This window comes from Heteronotia binoei, chromosome 13 (genome assembly GCF_032191835.1).
Source record: "Heteronotia binoei isolate CCM8104 ecotype False Entrance Well chromosome 13, APGP_CSIRO_Hbin_v1, whole genome shotgun sequence".
Taxonomy (NCBI): domain Eukaryota; kingdom Metazoa; phylum Chordata; class Lepidosauria; order Squamata; family Gekkonidae; genus Heteronotia; species Heteronotia binoei.
This window is the reverse complement of record NC_083235.1, coordinates 73,698,171-73,721,128: the sequence shown is the minus strand read 5'-3', so window position 1 is coordinate 73,721,128 and position 22,958 is coordinate 73,698,171. Positions and strand designations below refer to the sequence as shown.

General features: G+C 47.2%; 1 protein-coding gene across 8 annotated transcripts in view; it reads left to right on the top strand.

The window, feature by feature from the left end:
- SEPTIN9 (septin 9) overlaps window positions 1-22,072 on the top strand; it is a 382,955-nt gene extending 360,883 nt beyond the window's left edge. For 4 of the 8 annotated variants that reach the window (XM_060253398.1, XM_060253404.1, XM_060253403.1 and 1 more), the window contains 6 exons: window positions 2,418-2,535; window positions 10,175-10,270; window positions 10,661-10,757; window positions 18,975-19,026; window positions 19,447-20,884; window positions 21,667-22,071. In XM_060253398.1, the coding sequence (XP_060109381.1) occupies window positions 2,418-2,535; window positions 10,175-10,270; window positions 10,661-10,757; window positions 18,975-19,026; window positions 19,447-19,585 (502 nt within the window). In that variant the 3' untranslated portion in view covers window positions 19,586-20,884; window positions 21,667-22,071. Of the gene's footprint in view, window positions 1-2,417; window positions 2,536-10,174; window positions 10,271-10,660; window positions 10,758-18,974; window positions 19,027-19,446; window positions 21,034-21,666 lie in introns of those variants that run through there. The other 4 variants (XM_060253401.1, XM_060253405.1, XM_060253406.1 and 1 more) reach the window with 2 other exon arrangements.
- The last annotated feature ends 886 nt before the right edge of the window (window positions 22,073-22,958 follow it).

Sequence of the window (22,958 nt, the reverse complement as noted above, 5' to 3'; positions counted from 1 at the left end):
TGCATTGCATGTAGATAATGCACATAGTGTATATGCAGGCAGAAATGAAAAAAAGTATCCTATTACTTCTAACAGTCCACATCCATAGTAGGGCAAAATTACTAATTTATATCAAATAATTAGTATCACTTATTAAAATATGTATAACTTAGCTCTGACCTGGATAGCCCAGGCAGACTTAATTTTGTCAGATCTTGGAAGCTAAGCAGGGTTAACTCTGGCAAGTACTTGAATGGAAACCTTGGAATACCAGAACTGGAGGCAGGGGCAGGATTTATTCAGCCACCTCTCTGAATATCCTCCATTCCCTAGTAGGGATCAGTCATCACAGGTCACCATTACTTCAGGTACAGACATGCAATCACACATGGGCATTAAAAATACAGAAGTACCTCCCCCCACCCCCCAAAAAAGTATAACTTTGTGGCTTAAGGCAGCTTACAATTCTAAGATTAAAAACACACAGTAAAATTCCATTAATCACCCTTTGCAATAATATGCCTGCACATTAAACCGCACTAAATGAGAGAGCCAGTTTGGTGTAATGGTTAAGTGTGTGGACTCTTATCTGGGAGAACCGGGTTTGATTCCCCACTCCTCCACTTGCACCTGCTAGCATGGCCTTGGGTCCGCCATAGCTCTGGCAGAGGTTGTCCTTGAAAGGGCAGCTGCTGTGAGAGCCCTCTCCAGCCCCACCCACCTCTCAGGGTGTCTGTTGTGGGGGAGGAAGGTAAAGGAGATTGTGAGCCGCTCTGAGACTCTTCGGAGTGGAGGGCAGGATAGAAATCCAATATCTTCTTCTTCTTTCAAATAAAATGGCCTCCTAAAAACATCTAAAGATGGTGCCCCCTGTCCTGCCTCAGAGATCCAGTTCCACAAGCTGGAATCCATTCTAGAGAAAGAACAGGCTCTAGCAGAGACCAAGCAAGCAACTTTCTTTGAGAGGACATCTAGAATATGGCAATCAAAAGGTCGTCGATGATATATTGGGATGTATGGGAAACGACTTTCAGATATGTGGGTCTGTGCAATAGGTGCAGTCAGGATATTCTTAAAATAGACGAGGTGTGTTCCTGTTAGGTAGCCCTTGACAGTATTCTTAATATGGTTTTTTTTTAATTCTTTTATTCTAAATATGGAATATTTTATCTTTCTATTGCATTTGTATCCCACGCTTTTAAGACTCTTGGCAGCATGCATCATTTTAGCTTTACGATTTTCCTGTCAGGTATGTTAAACTAAGAGATGCGGCCACGATCAAGGCCAATGAAGTTTCATGGTTGAACCTAGATTTGGACCTAAGGCTCCATCCTTAACCACTGTACTCAGACTAGTAGACTTTAATAGTTCAAGCACAGAAGGAAAAAAGTTGCTGATGCCGTGAATCTTAATGCAGTCCATGGTGATAAAAATCCTGGTGTTACTTTGAACCGTAGAACAAGAGGTGCAAGGAGATATAGACATCTTAGGGCTGGATCACCTCATTACTATCCAAGTGAGCCAGCATATGTGTCCAATCCTTCTTCATCTGTTCTGAGATGCTGGAAAAGGGAACAAGCACCTTCCTGCAGTATATCCCAATAGGAATGCTGTTATTAAGGACTGACTTGACAGTGTAGAGGTGCTGGTTCAGCTGTTACATGTTTTCCCACATGTGGCATTTCTCTGTTTACGTAAATAAATAAAAAGTGGACTAGGGGTTGCTTAGTCCTGGCCTGGGAAATTCTTGCGACCTCAATGTGGTGCTAGCCTCAGTTCTGACAGTCTAATTCACTCACTGTGGTCAGGAACAAAATCCTGGCCCCTTCAAGATGGACATAAGAACATAAGAGAAGCCATGTTGGATCAGGCCAATGGCTCCTCCAGTCCAACACTCTGTGTCACATAAGAACATAATAGAAGCCATGTTGGATCAGGCCAATGGCCCCTCCAGTCCAACACTCTGTGTCGCACAGTGACAAAAAATTTTATACATACACACACACTGTGGCTAATAGCCACTGATGGACCTCTGCTCCATATTTTTATCTAAACCCCTCTTGAAGGTGGCTATGCTTGTGGCCGCCACCACCTCCTGTGGCAGTGAATTCCACATGTTAATCACCCTTGGGGTGAAAAAGCACTTCCTTTTATCTGTTTTAACCTGGCTGCTCAGCAATTTCATCGAACAGAGAAGGTCCCTTAATTCATGGAGCACAGACAACAGTGGAGCCGGGGGCATCCACAGATCCACAGTTGCATTCTGTCTCTTGATTACTTGAGGCAGAACCTTGAAGTGTAGTCTCTTACTGAGGCAGAAAAAGGTGATTCCTTGGCGTTTTTCATGTTAATTGAAATGCTCTGAGAATTGAAATGCGACACACCCTCTTATTTCTGGGTTGCCTTTCCCTTTAAGAGTCTCCCCATTTTGCTTTCAGCCTCCGACCACTGGACATCGAATTCATGAGGCGCCTGAGCAAAGTGGTCAACATCGTGCCTGTAATCGCCAAAGCCGACACATTAACACTAGAGGAGAGGGACTACTTCAAACAAAGGGTAAGCAGATGATGCCTTTTTCGGATTGCACAGCTCTCCAGTTTCCAATGGCTGGCCGGAGCCCTGCACGTTCCTTGAGTCACAGCTCACAGCAAGAGGGAAAAGGCTTCATCAATCTCCATGTGTTTCTTTTGGCTCCCCCTCTCTTAGAGGAGAGAGACATAAACATAATTTCCTGTTTAATATTTTTTTTTCCTCCTGCAAATATTTCTCCAGGTAGATTTTAAAAACAGATGCACAGTAAAATTGCTGGGGAAATGGAAACGACGTAGCACAGGAGTATTCCAGACTGTTAATATTTTGGCCTTTGTTTCATGCTGTCAGCTTGCCTGCCTGACACTGCAACCCCCAAGTGGTCAGCCTTGCAACTAGGAACAACACAGGTGTCTGTTTTCTTAGTGCTTTGGCTATTTGCCTCATTGTTTTACCTTGCGCTGGTTTCCCCTAACCCACCTTGTATCTTGGATCTTAAGCTGTGTGAGCAGAGTCACGCTAGAAAAAGGCAAATTCTCCTGGTCTCTGCCCCGCCCCCCCCCCCCCCGCCACACACACACACACACTACAGACTGGGTCCTCTGAAATTGTGCTCCTGCAGGTCTGTGGAACAGTGTTGGAAGAAACTTAAGGATCCATGGCAGGAGGAGCAAAGCAGCAGATCCCATCCTCAGACAGAACAGCCAGTCCACTGGAAAAGCTGCTGCTGTTTTTATGGAACATTACGACCGTTTTTGCACACAGCTTACTTCGCAGCCACAATCCTGTTCCCTCCGCAGCGTCCGGTCGGATTTCGCACCATCTGCGCCGAAGTTACAGGAAGTGCTGCAGCTTTCGCGTAGCAAACGTAAACCACTAAAACCCAGTTTACGTTTGCTATGCAAAAGCCACGGCACTTCCTGTAACTCCGGCGCAGACGGTGCAAAATCCGACCGGACGCTGCGGAGGGAAGAGGATTGTGACTGCGAGGTAAGCTGTGTGCAAAAACGGTATATCTTAAAGTGTAGCATCTAAGAAACCACGTTCAGATGACCATATGGATCTCTTTCCTACCACTGCTGCCCTTGGATCAGAAGACCTAAAAGCAGCAGCAGCAGAAATTATTTTGTTGAAGCTGCGTGCAATGGCCAAGACTTCTGTATCTGGATAACGTGGATGAGCTCTACAGAAGAAATCTCCCAAAACACCGAAGTTTTCTAGTGCTTACAACCAAAGATGTATCCAGTTAATATTATGTGGAAGTGGTGAGAACTTTATTAGATCCATTTTCAGTCTGCAGCAAACAGTTCTGAAAAGAGGCTTGAGTTCTGGCCTACAGTTTGGCCAGGGGGATTTGACTACAAGAGCTGGCATGACTGTGAAAATCCTGGGGCAGGCTTAAGGCAAATCAGTCCTGGCCAACCTGACCCTAGCAGGCAGGGTTGTGCTTTGAGTATCGGGGGAGTGGAGAAATAAGATTTACTAGTCATGTGGAGTTCCCATGTTCATCTGCTTTGGACTTGCTGTGATGCTTTGGGCAGCTCCTGCCTAAAAACCCCACAAAAATCTTAAATCTTAGATAAATAAAAGTGACTTTTCTGTTTTTCATAAACCACATGTGGAATTCATCTTCTTCATGGTCTCTGTGCTTTCACACCCGTGGGATGAAGCGCCAGCACCGATCCCCGATTGGTGATTCCAAAGTCCAGGATTTCTTTCGCATCCCGACCCCGGTGGGCATGCACAACAGCCCCAGCGCATGCTCACTGAGTAGGTGCAGAGATCCCGCCAGTTCCTTCTTTACTGCTGCGTCGGACAGTCACGTTCCACGTTTACTCCAGTCGGTAATTCCCTTACCTTTTCTTTTCTGGGTTCATCATTCCTCATTTTCTTCCTTCTTCGTTTTTTTGCTAAAAAAAAAAAAAAAGGCTGTTAGCTCCTCTCCTCACCGACCTCCGGGGCCCTTCCCCTCCCTTCTCTCTTAGCTTCTCCTGCCTTTACTCGTCTATGGGAAAGCGCTGCTTTCACTGTGGGAGTAAGATTCCCCCTCCCGATGGACACTCACTTTGCCTACTGTGCCTCGGGGGAGGCCATAGAGTTGAGGCCTGCCATCACTGCTCCAAATTCTCTAAGCAGACCAGGAAAAATCGAGCAGCTAGGCTTTCAGCGGCGCTTGTAAAGTCGGCCGTCAAACCCCAAATGGCAGCGACTGCCCCGGTGGCAACAACTTCGGTGATGGCTGCTTCAATGCCAGCATCGGCAGCGACATGGACCTTGCTCTTGGTCGCGAGTCAATCAACTCAGCCACTATCGGGAACCCACCGCACCCACAAGCGTGCAGGCTCGGTCTCCCACTCAGAATCCTCTTCCTGGCTAAAAAAGCCAGAGGGGATGGTGACTCTTTCACTCACCAGCCAAAGAAGTACAAAAGGGAGATAAGGAGGCGCCAGGATTGGCGCACACCTTTCCCACCACTAAGAAAGAAAGCTGCAGGACCCGGCAATCTTTCCAGAGGTGCTGCCTAAAAAGATCTTTTTCTCCCTGGATCGATCAAAAAGCCCCTCGGGTCCGACTGACACACAACCTATTTCGCTTTCGGGCTCAGATCTGTAAATCGACCTTACTCAACGATCGGTGTCTTCAAGATCCACGTTGGGATGCTGTAGCGATGCCGGCTTGGCATCTGAGCCTGACACTGTCAAGCCAAAAGACCGCTCGATCCTGACTGCCCCTCAAGAGGCACTGCAGGTCTGCAGTCCAGAAGCTCCAGATCCATTCCATCGTCCACCTCCACCTAGCTGGGACCCTCGCCTGTGGTCCTACCCATTTGGGGGATATCCTTATCATGCTCCTTACCCATGGTACCCCCCTCACAACCCTGACTGGCATCAGCGATCAGAAGCTTTGCACCATTCTAGGGTCTCGACTTTTTCATCACAAGAGTGCTGCATGCAGTCGGCATTGACCTCAAAGATGGGGAAGAGAGCTACGAAAGATAGCTGGGACAAAGCGCCCTCTACCGAGGTCATTCCCAATGCTCCTCACCTATTGGAGAGCTTGGAGGACAGTAATCCATCTTCCCCATCTGCCTCCGAGGGTAAAGCGGAGGGACACTCAGACCAGCAACGCACGGACTCCTCTCCGGATCCGAGAACAGCTGAGGACCTTCCAGTCTCTCCTTCCGAAGACCTAAAGTCATATGGAGAGTTAATTAAGAGAATGGCTCAGACCCTGTCACTGCAAGTAGTCCAACCTCAGCCTGTCATTGACAACACTGTTTTTGACATCATGTAAAAGGACACCTCTACGGCTGTAGCCCTTCCAATCACTAAGGTCATCCTTCAAGCCATCAAGGAACCATGGTCCAAACCTGCGTCAACCCTAATCTCCAGGAGGATGGACCGTATGTATCGGGTCCAAGAGCAAGGTGCTGAGTTCCTCTTCAACCACCCTTGTCCTAACTCAGTGGTGGTCTCCTCTTCTTCAAATGCAAGAAAGACACACTCAGCCTGGGTGGCAGGCGCTTTTACTCCGCGGGTGTCCTGGCCACAAAGATATCCAACTACTTGGCTTGCATGGCCAGATATCAATACTCCCTATGGGAACAATTATCCCCACTCCTGGCTACTGTGCTTGACAACAAACGCACCGCGACTAAGAAGCTGATTAAAGAGGGAATGTCATTAGCTAAACAACAGCTAACTGCTTCTAAGCATATGGTTGACTCTGCAGCTAAGACTCTGACATCTACCATTACCTTGTGTTGGCACTCCTAGCTTAGAGCTACAGCCCTCCAGGTAAACACCAGATCCTGGATTGAGGACCTTCCCTTTGAAGGGGAGGGTCTGTTCAGCTCTACCACCGATACAGTCCTACAGGAGATGAACAAAAGCATTAAAACTTCACGCAACCTGGCTCAGACCCTGTCAAGCAGATCTCGACCCTGGTCCAAGCAATGGCCCAAGAAACCCTATCATTCCAAGTCTCCCAACAGGCCATAGAAACCACGCTCAGCACAGCAGGATCACAAGAGCTCCTTCGCCGCGGGTGGCAAGACTAAGTTCACTCCCTCCTTCTCTCACTCTAACAAATCCAAGGGCAACCAAATTTCCAAGCAAGGACTTTGACTTTGGTACTTTCCATTCCCACACCCCTCCCTCCTCTGGACCTACCCGCCTCCATGGATTCCTTGAAGCATGGAGACGGATTACTTCCAACAAGTGGGTCCTGTCCATCATAGAGGGAGGGTTATGCGATAGAATTTACTCAGATCCCTACCCGCCCCAATTTTGTGGTCACCCACCCAACAGAGATCTTGATGGAGACGGTGCAGAACCTCTTGGACAAGCATGCCATCGAACCCCTTCCCAACCATCTTAGGGGGTCAGGGGTTTTAGTCCAAGTACTTCACAGTCCCAAAATGGGATGGGGGGAGGGCTCTGCCCCATCATGGACATGAGGGGCCTGAGCAGATGCATCACTTACCAAAAATTCAGAATGCTCACCCTGCAGAGCATTCTACCATTGATCAACAAAGGAGACTGGATGGCGACACTAGATTTGAAAGATGCCTATTTTCACGTCAGCATCCTCCCCGACCACAGGAAATTTCCTCGTTTTGCTATTGGAAAGTACCATTTCCAATACAAAGCCCTCCTGTTTGGCCTCTCTACCGCCCCAAGGGTGTTCACAAAGACTATGGTAGTGGTGGTGGCATACCTTCGTCTGCAAGGCATAATTCTGTTTCCTTATATTGACGATTGGTTGGCAGTTGCAAGTTCCGAGACATCCCTACTGACCCATCTCAAGGTCACCCTCCAGTTGCTCAACGAATTGGGACTACAGGTGAATGCAAAGAAATCACATCTGGTTCCAGCCAGGCAAGTCCAGTTCATAGGAGCCATCCTGGACACCGCCTGCCATTTCGCACGCCTGCCAGATTCCAGGGCCTCCTTGGTCCACCACCTGCAAATGGAGGTCCACCATCTCCTTGGTCCACCACCTGCAAATGGAGAAGCAAGAAACAGCTCTCCAAATCCAATGTCTCTTGGGACTTATGGCAGCCACCACGAGTGTGCTCCACTTTGTGAAGCTGAGGATAAGAATTCTGCAGCTGTGGTTCCTCAGACACTTCAACCCTGTGAGGGATCAGACCTCCAAACTGTTACGGATTCCCCCAGCAGCTTTGATTTCCCTGGACTGGTGGAAACCAAGGGCCATCTTGTGCGAGGGAGCACCATTTCACACTCCACCTCCCACGGTCACAGTAACCACGGACGCCTCTTTCTGGGGATGGGGGGCACACCTAGAAGTTCTACATGTCGGGGTCCTTGGCCCCCCTCCTTGACTCACCATCACATCAACTTCCTGGAACTCATGGCCATCCAGCTTGCCGTTCGGTCATTCAAGCCGCTGAGTGAAGGGTGAGTTGTGGCGGACTTGACGGACAATATGACGGCCATGAGTTATATAAACTGTCAGGGAGGGATGGTGTCACGGAAACTCTGTGCTCTCGCCACGTCCATATGGGAAGAATGCATACAAATGCAGACTTTTAAAGTAGCCACTCATCTGCCCGGGGAGCTCAGTGTGCAAGCAGACTCCGTGAGCAGAAGGGAAGCCTCTCCTCACGAATGGGAGATGAACTGGTCCTACCTCACCCCTCTTTTTCTGAAGTGGGGCCATCCCACTTTAGATGTCTTTGCCACAGCGAACAACTGCAAGTGCAAACAATTTTGTTCCAGGGGAGGAGTGGGCCCAGGATCCCTAGGGGATGGTCTCTTGTTCCCGTGGGAAGGCAAGTTCCTTTACCTATTTCCACCAATACCCCTTCTCACCAGGGTGGCTCACAGACTGACTCAGTGTACGGAGTGCATCCTGATCTCCCATGGTGGCCAAGACAGAGTTGTTTTCCTATCCGCCTGGCATTGCAGAGAGGATGTCACCACAAGTTTCCCTTGGAACCGGACCTCCTGTTGGCTCAGGAGGGTCGACTATTTCATCACGATATCCCTCATCTGAAGCTGACGGCTTGGCGTATCAGCTTTCAGCATTCTCTGAGCGACTACAGCATGTGATGTTGGACAGCAGAAAGCCGTCCACTTGTCGCTCCTATGAGAGCAATGTTTGTGGAGGACAGAGGTGCCAGTCCTCGGAATGCGGGCCTGGAACATATTTGATTTCCTCCTGACACTAGTTGACACTGGCCTGAACCACGCCTCTATTCGGGTCTACTTAGCTGCAATTTCTGCCCACCACGACCCGGTGGATGGAAAATCGATATTCGCACATCAGCATACAAAATGCTTCCTGAAAGGTCTTCTGAGGTTCCACCCACCGTTGAAGGCCCCATCTCCTGCATGGGACCTCACATTGGTTTTAGATAGATTGACAAGGCTGCCCTTTGAACCCTTGGCTACTTGCCCACTGCATCTCCTCACATGGAAGACTGTGTTCCTTGTGGCTGTTACGACAGCCAGGAGAGTGAGAGAACTGGTGGCTTTGCGGTGTGACCCTCCCTACATCTCCTTCCACGAGAGTGGGGTACCCTTGGCCTCCAATGTCTTATTCCTCCTGAAAGTAGTATCTAGCTTCCACCTCGACTTGGAGGTTGTATTGCCAACCTTCTTACCCTCTCCCTCTTCGGAGGAAGAGACGCCTTCATTCCCTAGATCAGGAGTGGCCAACGGTAGCTCTCCAGATGTTTTTTTTGCCTACGACTCCCATCAGCCCCAGCCAGCATGGCCAATGGCTGGGGCTGATGGGAGTTGTAGGCAAAAAGCATCTGGAGAGCTACCGTTGGCCACCCCTGCCCTAAATGTTAAAAGGGCCCTGTTGTTCTTCCTGCATCGCACTAAAGCCTACAGAAAGGATCCTAATCTATTTATTTCATATGCAACCCCTAGGCTGGGGTTCAAAGTTTCTGCTCAAAGACACTCGAAGTGGATCACAGAAGCAATAAAACTTTGCTACTTACTTGCAAAGAGACCGTTGCTGGGCACATTCCACTAGGGCTATGGCAACATCTACAGCGTTCCTTAAGGGTGCTTCCTTGACGGACATCTGTACAGCTGCAACCTGGGCATCTCCACATGTCTTCATGCAGCATTATGCCCTAGATGTCAGGAAGCAACACAGAGCACAGCTGGGTAATCTGATCCTTCAAGCCACTACTTCTGCATGACCGCCATCTTTCTCCGTCAGGTAAGCCTAGCTTGCTAATCTCCCATGGGTGTGAAGCACAGAGACCATGAAGAAGATAAACAGCAGGTTGCTTACCTGTAACTGATGCTATTCGAGTGGTCATCTGTGCATTCCCACCATCCGCCCTCCTTTTCCACTGCTGCCGGTCATGTCTCTGGACTGACTGTAGTTAAGAAGGAACTGGCGGGATCTCTGCGCCCGCTCGGTGAGCATACGCACTGGGGCTGTTTCGCATGCCCACTGGGGTCAGGGCGCAATGAAATCCCGGACTTTGGAATCACTGATCAGCGCCGGTGCCTCATCCCATGGGTGTGAATGCACAGGTGACCACTCAAAGATCATCAGTTACAGGTAAGCAACCTGTTTTTCTTTTACTGCTCTTAGCTCTTTTTTCGGTTAGGCTTCTTTTGTTGCTCTTTGTATCTAATGTTAACATGCTCCATTCCTGTTTCTTTTTTCTTAGATCACAGCAGATCTTCTTACCAATGGCATTGATGTCTATCCACAGAAACAGTTTGATGAGGACTCCGAAGACCGGCTAATAAATGATAAATTTAGAGTAAGTGGGAGAGCCATTTCTTATCACCTGTTCAGCAGGTGCTCAAAATGATGTCTTTGGCCTGCACCTAACATCCTTTCTAAGAACTTCTCAATGGTATTGTGATAACAACCCAAAGTGTGAGGCTCCCTCCCTGCATTAAGGACAAAAGGGAAATTCTTGGGGGGGGGGGGAATTAAGAACCCAGCTTAGAACACCTTGTCTAGTTTGCCTAGCTATAAACTCCTTACCCCTTATACCTTGGGAGAAATTGTTGACCAAACAGGTGAAGCCACTGCCCAAGGTTGTGGAAATTGGGGGGGAGTAAAGTAACCAACCCTTCTTGAAACTTTGGATATGCTATTAATGGGGAGGTGCGATTCCTCTGAAAATGTTACAACTTTGTTTTAGGAAATGATTCCATTTGCGGTGGTGGGCAGTGATCAGGAATACCAGATTAATGGCAGACGAATTTTGGGAAGGAAAACAAAATGGGGAACAATTGAAGGTAAGAGCTGTCATGCCTGCATTTGGGTTCTGTACCAAGAGCTGCAGTTTTAAATTGCCCTCAAAAGGCTGTTCGAAAGGTGCAAAATGGCAAGGGCTGCACACTTTGCCTGTTGTGTGAGTGTTCTTCGCCGCCCTCTGCTGCTCAGAATAAGAACTGTAGTGTCTGGACTTAGTTGCTCACACGTGTTTGCCTGAAACACAAACAGGAATTGCTTTTGTTTGGTGGCATCTTGTGGGTATATGGTGGGTTTTTGAGGTATTGGTATCCTGAATGCAGGGCTACTGCCTGCTGCCTTTCTGAATCACAGGCTGAATAGAACTGAGGATGGAACATTCTGCTTTATAACAGCAGGACTTCTGGAACAGTTAGAAGGTGAAGCATGATGCTGCTTGACTGTCATTGCCCAGAGTTTTAACCAAATCTTCACTTCCTGTTTTCACTGTTTGGCAGTTGTAGGGATACAGGCTAGAAAAGATACAAAGCTCTGGTCTTCGTGTGCTGAAGTTTTCTTGCTTGTGCTGTGATGCTCTGAAACTTCTTCAAGGCCCTGGTGTAAAAGTCATTGTTTGCATCTGCTGTCACAATGCGAGGAAGCAGTGATTCCAAGAACATCACAAGAAACCCCTGATAGAAACAGCAGGAATGCAGATACTGCAGGGGTCCTTTCTAACAATTATATGATTGGACCCAGCAGAAAACATTGATGGATGCAGGTGAACATATGAAGCTGCCTTATACTGAATCAGTTATACATAGGTTTTTCACACCTATTTGCCTGGACCCTTTTTTGGAGATGCCGGGATTGAACCTGGGACCTTCTGCTTCCCAAGCAGATGCTCTACCACTGAGCCACCGTCCCTACCCTAATATGAAGATGTGAAGCTGCCTTCTACTGAATCAGACCCTCCGTCCATCAAAGTCAGTATTGTCTTCTCAGACTGGCAGCGGCTCTCCAGGGTCTCAAGCTGAGGTTTTTCACACCTATTTGCCTGGACCCTTTTTTGGAGATGCCGGGGATTGAACCTGGGACCTTCTGCTTCCCAAGCAGACGCTCTACCACTGAGCCACCGTCCCTCCCCTAGATCTTTCCCTTACACCTTTAGCTGAGAGGAGAGGTGATTTCACCCCCTTTCCCTTCCTCAGTGCAGCTTCCCTGACCATTCTGATTATTACTCCTGTAACTCCCAGGGTCAGAAGGGATTGCCTGGGGGAGGGGAACAAGGGAAATATCGGTGATCCTTGTGCCTGTGAATCACTGGATCCAACCCAGTAAACATGTATTATTTTATAGTGCTTTCAAAGCACTTATTGCCATCAAAATAGAGGTTGCTCTGCAATGAGCATGAACACAGTTTTTTGCAGTGTTCACGCTGTTGCCTCAGTCCTCCTCTCCTCTCATGCATGAACACACCTTATACTGAACCAGACCATCGGTCCATCAGGTTCAGTGTTGTCTACCAAGTTTGGGGTCTCAGGCTTTTTTCATGTGACTTACCACCTAATCCTTTTAACTCCCTTCCTGACACACAGAGCAAGATTAAAGACTTCCAGGTTTGGGAAGCCTTCAGTTAAGTTCTAGTCCACCATGCTATTTAAATGCAGGCACTTGGCTTGTCTCCCCGCCACCGCCCCCCAGTCGCTGTTTAGCTTGTGGAGAGGAAAACTCCACTTCAGCCAGGTTGCAAGAGTAAACGTTGGGAACAAGCTATGCTTGTGCCCATCATGGACAAACCTCTTGTCTTTCATGCTCTATGAACGTGGCCAAATGTGTGGAAAGTGTGTGTGTGTGTGTGTGTGCCAGCAGGCATGTGCCTTAGTGTTGCTATAGAGACTGACTGTGGATTCCTTGGTCCAAGAGGTTAGGGTGGGCGTGAGCTAGAACTGAACATGGAATTATTTTCTCCACGCATATGCTGCTCCCCACCATACAGGAAGATTAGAAAATAATATATCTGGTTTAATAATATGCATTTATTTACAATACAAATGAAAAATTGACCCACGGTTAGTGTTGCGGGGATTGTTGAAATTACCAAATGCACATGTCCCCCTTCCCACAGACGCATCTCTGCATGCAGGGGGAGCACCATGCAGAGAAAATACATCCCACATTTTTGTCTTGGAGCTGCTTTTAGATCTTCGTCATGGTCTCTTGTGCTTCACACTGTTGGGATAATCGGCGCTTGCATCAACCCCGACGGTGATCTGAAGCTTCAGAAGTTTTTTTCTGCATCCTACTACTGAGCATGCCCAGGGACTCCACTGTGCATGTCCAGAGGAGGGTACCATATTCCTGCCAGTTTCTTTCTGACCGTGTGTGCGACAGGACGTTTTTTTTCCTGAGCTCCAGTTGGTGATCTGTTTTCCTTCTTTTCTCTCTGCTCCTAAAAAAAAAAAGCAACTCTTCCTCACTTATTATTTTATTTCCAGTTCTTCCCTACCTCCCCCTCCCCCACGCCCCTCAAGGCCCTCAACCTATGTGGGGGTGCTTCAAGCTCTGTTCCCGCTGCTGGAGCAAATTAACGCTGGCAGACGGGCACTCCCTGCAATTGGCTCTCCTCACCTCCACACTCGCCCCACAGAACGCAGGCCAGAAACAACCTACTGTGTTGGTCGAATCGGCGTCGGTAGCTTCTCCTTGCCACAATACACCATTGAAATCAATGCCGATGACCCCCACACCAATGGGGTTCGGTATGGGAATGGCGGCCCTGAAGCGGGCAATCTCGTCCTCACGATCCTCAGCCTCAGCGGCTACAAAAAAGAAGGACAAACATAGGTTGAGGGAGGAAAAATCTGACCGATCCTCGTCTAAAAGGCTTAAAAGCTCCTTAATGGGCCAGTCACGTCAGCCTCTATTTACCATCCCAGACCCGTCTATGTCAACATCAATGCCGACGTGCATTTTACAGTCGGCAAGCAGACAAGAGGGCTTCCTGGATGACGATCAACAAGACCCCACTGACTCGGGTGCGGTCGACACTGACCAAATTGACCTCACCCTCACCCAACTGAGATTCTGACTCCGTGCCGGACAACAGGCCGTCTTCCCTGAGGAAAGAACCATTGCTGCCAACACACCTGAAGAGACCAGAAGACCAGCCTGGTCAGCACCCGACTGAACCAAACAGACCAGATCCATACCAACCATCGGATCCATATCAACCATATCCTCCACCAGACTATTGCCGGCCGCCGATGTCACCAGCGCCTCATTGGAATCAGAGACCATGGGGATATCCATACAGAATGTACCCTCCTTCATTCCCCTGGATTCTGCCCAGAGACTGGGACACCCAATCAGCTATAACAGTTAGACAACCTCCAACCAAACCCAAAAAGAACCGGCGGAAAGTGGAAGAGACCCCACCGGTGCTGAAGCCACAAAAACCCACCATGCCCTCCAGATTGGAACACTCTGCATCGGAGGATGACCAGTCCTCATCGGATAGAGAGCCCGACTCCGACATCGTGGAAGACTCCCTGAAGGACCCAGCGCCACCCATACCAATAACTGAAGAAGCACCAATTTCCCCCTCTGAGGACCTCAAATTTTATGGGAAAATGGTGAAAAGGATGGCAAATACCCTTGCTTAGAGTGACACAACCACAGCCAGAGGTAACTGACCTAGTCTATGATATTGTACAGAAGGACACATCTACTGCTGTTGCCCTTCCACTAACTTCAGTTTTACTGCAGACAGCGAAATCAGCATGGGACAAACTACGGTCAAAAATAGTTTCCTCAAGAAGGCTCAATCACATGTACAAGCTACAGGAACCTGGAGCCGAATTCCTTTTTTCTCACCCCAAACCAAACTCACTTGCTGTCACGTCTTTGTCTAAGGGAAAGCACGCTGCCTCCTCATCATCTGACAAAGAGGATAAGAAGATGGATGCCTTTAGGAAGAAGTTCTTTCTACAGCAGAGCTGGGCATCAAAAATGCAAATTAGCTGGCATGTTTTAGCAGGTACCAATACGCTCTGTGGGACCAACTATCAGATATTCTACCATCTCTTCCTATAGAAATACAAACCAAAATTAAAAAGATTCAGAAGGAAGGAATGGCGGTGGCAAAACAGCAGAGGAATTCAGTAAAACATAACCTGGACACTTTTTCTAAAACCCTAGCCCAGGGGTGTTGAAATTTGTTATGAGGGCCGGATCTGATATAAATGAGCCCTTGTTGGGCCAGGCCATGTGTGTACCTATATAAGATTAGGTAGCAGTGGTATAAACTTTATAAAGGACACAGGAGGGGGAGGAGCCTCAGCCAATAAAAGGAAGAGAGACTTGGCCTCAGTAGCTTTACTGTGCAATTGAGAGAGCTTGGAAAAACAAGCTCTGCCCTCCCCCTCTTCCTCCCCATGGGAGGAGGCTCAGCCAACGGAGAAATAGAGGTTTTGTTCTGTAGCTCCTGTGTGATTGAGCAAGACTTGCAAAGCAATGGAATCAAGAGAGAGGGAGAAGGAAGCGGATGACAGCCAGTTGCTCAAGGGCCTGATAGGAGCCTTCCGGGTGCCTGATTCGGCCCCCGGGCCACATGTTTGACACCCCTGCCCTAACCTCTGCAGTAACCCTTCACAGGCACTCATGGCTAAGATCCACTTCTTTCACACCAGACATGAAAACTACCATTGAAGACTTACCTTTAGATGGATCTGGACTATTCCACTCCACCATGGACACAGTCCTACAGGAAATAGATAAGAGTATGAAAGCATCAGGAAACCTAAACACATTGTCTACGTCTAAACAATTCAAACAAAGAACATGGTCAAGACCCTGGTCTAGAAGGGGATCCACTCATAGCTCCCCAGAGGGATCTTGGAAGTCATGTTCCTACTCCTCTTCTCAGCAACAACAATATCAACAGAGATCAAAGTTCCCATCAGCAACACAACAAAAGAATAGGGGAAAGCCAGCTAAGCAGACCAAACAGGGTCTTTGACTACCAAATTACAGCCCTAGCTGCACAAAACCAGTCATCTCGTATCCGGCTATACCCTTTCCTTACAGCATGGCAGCATATTACCACCGATACCTGGGTGCTCTCTATCATACAACGCGGATATGCGATAGAATTCATACAGTTGCCTCCCCCTTCGGGGATAACCATCACACCACCAAACACAGCTCTTATCCAGGAAGTCTCATCACTACTAGACAAGAAGCCCATAGAACCAGTTCCTGTCCAACACCTCAGTCAGGGTTTTTACTCCCAATACTTTACTGTACCCAAAAGGGACGAGGGCCTACATCCCATTCTGGACCTAAGTGAGCACAACAACTTCATACAGGTGACAATGTTTCGCATGGCCACTCTATCGCAAATACTCCCACTCCTATAGCATATTTGGATGGCGATGTTAGACCTCCAGGATGCTTATTTTCATCTGAGCATCCGACCAGACCACAGACAGTATCTCAGATTTGCCATAGGACAAGAGCACTATCAATATACTGCACTCCCCTTTGGGATATGCACAGCACCCAGAGTGTTCACCAAGACAATGGTGGTAATTGCAGCCAACTTAAAGCTACAGGGAATAGTCATCTTCCTGTATATCGACGACTGGCTTCTAGTGGCAGAGACAGAGGAGAGACTGAATCCCAACATACCACCTTACAACTGCTGGAAAACCTTGGACTCTAAGTAAATCACAAAAAATCACACCTCATACCATCTCAGAAAGTACAATTCATAGAAGCGATTTTAGACTCTCAGGAAGCGAAAGCCTTTCTGCCTCCAGTACAAGCAAAAGAACTAGCGAATCTGGCCAGGGAGGTAGCATCGCTATACCAAGTACAAGCCATAGTCTTCCAAAGACTCTTAGGCCTGATGGCGGCAACCACAGCGGTCATACCACTTGCAAAACTCAGAACGCAGCCCATCCAACTGTGGTTCTTGAAAGTTTTCAATCCTCTCCATCAACACCAACTCGAGTTGTTGAGGACTCCACCTACACTTCTTCCAGCCCTACTATGGTGGACAGAAGAAGTCAATCTGCTGCGGGGGGCACCTTTCCAGACAGTCACACCATTGGAAACGTTGACCATGGATAAAACGGATAAAAGGAAGTACTTCTTCACCCAAAGGGTGATTAACATGTGGAATTCACTGCCACAGGAGGTGGTGGCGGCCACAAGTATAGCCACCTTCAAGAAGGGTTTAGATAAATATATGGAGCACAGGTCCATCAGTGGCTATTAGCCACAGTGTATGTGTGTATATAAAATTTTTTGCCACTGTGTGACACAGAGTGTTGGACTTGATGGGCCGTTGGCCTGATCCAACATGGCTTCTCTTATGTTCTTATGATGCACCTCTCATGGAGTGGGGGAGCACACTTAAGAACTCTGCCAATGGGAGCGATGTGAAACGAAACCTATCCAACCGACACATCAACTTCCTCGGACTGATGGCAATATGGTTCGCACTCCAATCCTTTCTCCCATCGCTAAGAGGAAAAACAGTAGTCATACAGACAGACAATACCACAGCCCTCAGTTACATAACCACGCAAGGCTAGCCATCCAATTGTGGGACTGGTGCATAGTCCACAGTATACAAACCACAGTGTCTCACATAGCGGGAGACCAAAACATACAGGCAGTCTTCCTCAGCCGAGGAGGTGCAGTACTTCACAAATGGGTACTAAACGACCAGTTTCTGGAAGTAGTATTCAGTACTCAAGCTATGGCGGCCTCGACAGCTTTCTTGAAAGGGGTGCCTCTACAGGATATTTGCAATGTGGCTACCTGGGCCACTCCCACCTCCTTTGTTAGACATTATGCACTGAACACCCGTACTAGATCTAAAATATTGGTGGGGAACGCAATCCTATCTTCTGTGCGTCAATGAAGACTGTCAGCACCCTCCTCCAGGTAGGACTTAGCTTGCTAACCTCCCAACAGTGTGAAGCACAGAGACCATGACAAAGATAAACAGGTTGCTTACCTGTAACTGGTGATCTTTGAGTGGTCATCTGTGCATTCACACTACCTGCCCTCCTTCCCCTCTGCTGTCAGCCTTCCACTTATAGAGGTTGCTACAGTGGTCAGAAGGAAACTGGCGAGAATATGGCACCCTCCTCTGGACATGTACAGTGGAGTCCCTGGCCATGCTCAGTAGGATGCAGAAGAAACTTCTGGAGCTTTAGATCACCACTGGGGTTGATGCAAGCGCCAGTTATCCCAACAGTGTGAATGCACAGATGAGCACTCGAAGATCATTATAGGTAAGCAACCTGTTTTTCTGTTACTTGCCTGTCTCTTGCTCTGTGCTCTCAAAAGTCATGGAAAATATTTTCTGTCTTTAAATGGGCTTGCACAGGTAACTTACTGCATAAGAAGGGCTTTATAGACAGATCCTGTTCCACTGAATTTGGCTGGCACTAGCTGTGATAATTCCATTTCTGAAACTGAAATAGAGGGCAGCTGTCCCCTGCACTGTTGTGTCACTGGAGGTAGTGGTGCTGCCAGTATGCAGGGGTGGCCAACGGTAGCTCTCCAGATTTTTTTTTGCCTACAACTTCCATCAGCCCCAGCCATTGGCCATGCTGGCTGGGGTTGATGGGAGTTGTAGGCAAAAAACATCTGGAGAGCTACTGTTGGGCATCCTGCTATGGAGTTCAGATAATGGAGTACATGGAGATAATGGAAACATGGAGTAGAGATAAATTTATTAACGTCCCATTGGGGCTATCTGTGCATTCCTTACAGTCACATTAAATTACCTTTTCTTTTTCTTTTCCCAAAATTATTATAAATACAAAGAAACACGCAGCACTATTTTTTGTTAGCGTCATTAAAAAATCCTACTTTTGAGAAAAATGGTTCCTGAAAGCAGAAGGGGAATCTGTTCATTTTAAGCCTTCTGCTTCCCTCCTGTGGCCAGTCTATGGTAATTCATGAAAACAGCAATGTGGACACAAAGCAAATTGCTTAGAGTCATCTTCAGCGCCAGGCATTTTGCTCTTTCTGTGTACAACAGAGAGCTCCAAGGCACAGCATTGGCTGAAGCCTGTAGAGATCCTTTTCCACCTTCAAACTAGATCCTTAAGAGTCAGTTTTCTTGGGTGGTCTGAAATGTGTTCAAGAGAGCTGTAAGTTCTTTGTGCTCTGTTGAGACTTTATGAGTCCTGTCTTTCTCTGAAACTTGATGCATTGATCTTATGCTAACTTCTAATACTGTGTCCTGCCTTTTACAGTTGAGAACACAACACATTGCGAGTTTGCTTACTTGCGGGATCTTCTGATCAGGTTGGTAGCACTTTCCTAACAGGAGAGATGTAGGGGAGTGAACACCGCTGACACCTTAATTTGTTTTTCTTCTGGGATTGAAACGTAGAGTACATACATTCATCTCTGTTTTAGGAGACCTATGTTACCTACAGTGGCTACTCCCAACAGTTTTTAGTGGATAGGCACTTTTTACTGCATAGGTTGAGTGGAACTGGCACAACAATTATTTCCCATGCCAGTTTTGCCCTGTTGGAGGAATCCAAGAATAGAAGGCGCTCCTTTATACAGAGTCAGACCATTGTTCCATGTAGCCTGGTTTTGTCTTGGGCAAAGTTTGTTCTCATACCTACGGTATGTAATCAAGTATTGTCTTCATGTGTATCAAATTGCTGTTGAATTTTACTTCCACTGTGTGATTGCCTGTCCTTCTTCCTGTAGGACACACATGCAAAACATCAAGGACATTACCAGCAGCATCCATTTTGAAGCCTACAGAGTCAAACGCTTGAATGAAAGTCAGAACATGCTCTCCAATGGTGTGGCTAACAAGGAGGACTTGGTGGCCAATGAAATGTAACATTCATGACCTAGCTAGGACCCAGCTCTCTCTCCATCCCACTCTGTCTTCTTTCAGTGAAGGAGTAACTCCCATTGATACACACACACACCCACCCACCCCAGCAGAGGGATAGAAAATCTATATATGTGGAAGAAATGTATACAATCCCCATCCCTCTGCTGGTGCCACTGTTCTTGCCCCTCTCTACCACTGATATTCACACTGCTGACTGTAACTGACCAAATAACAATTTTTTTCTGTAACAAATGTAGCATCTTTTTGCCAGCCTTTGTGGCATGAAACATCTATTTTGTGCTTCCATGTTGTGGGCAATTGAGTGTAGTAATGGGTGACCAAACCATTGAGGAGAGATTGGGGGGGGGGGGTTGAGCTATAATCTCAGCAGGAAAATCTTGGCTATCTTTGATGTCAAGCATTAGCTGAGCCCCCCCCCCTCCCCCATCCTGGAAGAGATAGGCCAGCACCCTTCTTCTGGAATTCAGTGAAGGAGTAACTTCCATTGATAGTACTACCTTCATACTCTTGAAATCCAAAGCGGAGCCTCCTTGCAGAACAGACTTGCTTCTTGTACATTCATCCATTGGGTGATTTTTCATACACCTTTGCCTTGTGGGGTTGGGATGTTTTCCTGGGCATTGTATTGCAGTATATACAGCAGATCACAGTGCATATAAATGTAGGTAAGGAAACCACCATGATAAATGGCCACTGAACTGTATAATAATATACATGTAATAGATTTGAATGCTCTGCTACATATTCTAATAATCACCAAGCTACCACTTGTGCAAAAACTCTATATACCAACAAAAGTGAACTTGTAACTCTTGATACATTCCTGCTTGTACCAAGCCTGAAAATCACATGGTAAAGTCCACATTAAAGTAATCTGATATAGTCCAGCTTGTTTCACATGGCGAGTGAGCAGATAAACAACAAGCATCTAGGTTCCAACTTGTTTTGTAAGGAATCTGGAAAAAAATTTCAGTACAGTTTCTTCCGTGGAGTTGCCTGGAACTAGCCATAAATATAACATAGATAACAGGATAGACCCAAAGCTGCTTGGAAGTAAACTTACAAAAAACCCTACAAAATGCTAACACTTGCCTAATTTTCAAAGTTATAAAGTTTATGCAGGAAGGGTGAGGTTGCTTGCACCTAAAAGGGGTGAGGTTGCTCTGAATGTGGAAGTCCTCCTCTGAACGAGTGAGTCCTTTTTAGCAGCTCTACTAGTGCAGGCCTGGAAAGTCTCAACCGCGGATGTACTGTTGTCTTTTCCACACTGTGTGGGAGGGAGTTGGAGGGAGCCTTTCCTTGCTGCCTCTGATTCCAGTTATTTGCCTTCTGCATAAACCCCATTCAGAGCAACCTCGCCCCTCGTGAATAAACTGTGTAACTTTGAAAATTTGTGGGTGTTAGCATTTTGTAGAGGATATTTTGTAAGCTTAATTCCCAGCAATTCTTTGTTTATTCCATTCTCTATTTTATATTTATGGCTAGAATCCAGACAACTCCATGAAGAAATTGCATTGAAAATCTTTTTGAAGTTGATCGTCTTCTGAGGAAGATTCCTCGTGAAATGAGTCTGCTCACTTGTTGAGTGTGACAAGTTGGAACTATATTTTACTTTAAGGTGAACCTCAGTGTGTGATTTTCAGGCCTGGTATAAGCAGGAACGTATTAAGAGTTAAGTACAAGTTCACTTTTGTTGATTGATAGAGCTATTGCATGAGCAGTAGCTTGGCGATTATTAGAATGTGTAACGGCATTCACATTTATTAAATGTGTACTATTTTATATACAGTTTAGGTTTCTTTGCCTGCCTTGTATTGCAGCAGGCATGAGTACAACAGGCCTGGCTGCTCAAGAGAGGAGGGCACCACATATCCTATCCATGTATCCTCACTGCTAGTAGAGCACCATCGTTCATGTCAAGGACATCCTAAAAAGGGGTGAGGCTGCTCTGAATGAAGTGGCCCTCCTCTGAATGAGGCAGTCCTTTTTAGCAGCTCTACTAGTGCAGGCCTGGAAAGTCTCAGCCAGATGTGCCAGTCTTTTCCACACTGTGTGGGAGGGAGCTGGAGGGGAAGCCCACACCCGCTGCCTTTGATTTCAGTGATTCAGGTAAATAGAGATGTTTCTGAGCCACATGACTGACCTAGTGCCAAAGCTTTACTGTGTTTTATAGGGGTGTTTGCATGTGTGCTTTTGTGTGGAGTTTTTTCTTTCCCTAATCCCATGCCTTTCGTGTCCAGATTTTTCTATCACTAGATGAAAACTGAAAGTGAGAGTGGCCCAAGAGATGAATTATGACTGCATGGCACATTTCTGTTCCACAGTACACATAGTTTACCCCCTGCATTTTCTAGTCTTGGTCTTCTTTCAAAAAGCCAGCAATAGCAAGGAGGCTGCCTCCTTACCAGAGAAGAGTGGGAGACGTCCTGTCATAAGGAGCTGCTCTTGTCAGGGGCGCTTCCTCTTCCCATCAGTTTCCGTTCTGTGTGTCTCACATCACTAGTCTGCTTTTATGCGATGTAATGCATTTGACTCAGACTTGTCTTCAGAAGTTTTGTGTGCACTTTCTTGTCTCAGAGAAGATCTCTGCAAGCCCAACGGAGAAGGATCCAGCTATTTGAAATAATATGCTAATCTTTGAATAAGCCTGGAAAAGCTTGTGACTAGCGATGGTGGTTTGTTTTGTCGTTTGTTGGTTTGCCCAACTCGGTGGTTTGGTTCGGTTCCTTTTTTCTTTTATTTCCCAAACAATTCATGGCTCGTTTGTTTCAGGAGGGCTAGAAAGCACTGGTGCGCTGCAATGTGCCCAGCATGACGACGTCTCCTGAAAGTGACATTATTGTACTGGGCATGCTGGGGATGCTCTTATCACATGTGACATGGCCCCCCCAGTGCCATGGCCAGTGCGCTAATGTCATCATGCCGGGTGTGTTGCAGTGCATGAGGATCCCCTGCCGTTAACGACACAGATAAACCACCCAAAAAACAAGCCTCTTTGTTTTGCAAGTCATGCATCGTGCAAGTACCTGGACCAATTTGGAACAACTCACAAATCACGATTCATGCTTTGATTTGTGCCCACCCCTGCTCTGACATTTTTTTTTTATTGTGCAAATTCTGGGTGTCACCGTGGCTACAGTTCCCCAGATGTTCACGTCTAGGCATGTCACGCATGTTTGTCTTCATATGAAATGCCACACTGTGTATAAAAAGCTGGGTCTGGTATTTGCATAGCCTCTGTCCCTAACAGCGGAGGAAAATCGTGCATTTTCTCATTTTTGAGCTGATAAGGAGTTCTTAGAGAGGCAGAAGCCCCATTCGGAACAGTTTCATCCAGTTGAAAGAGCCAATAGGT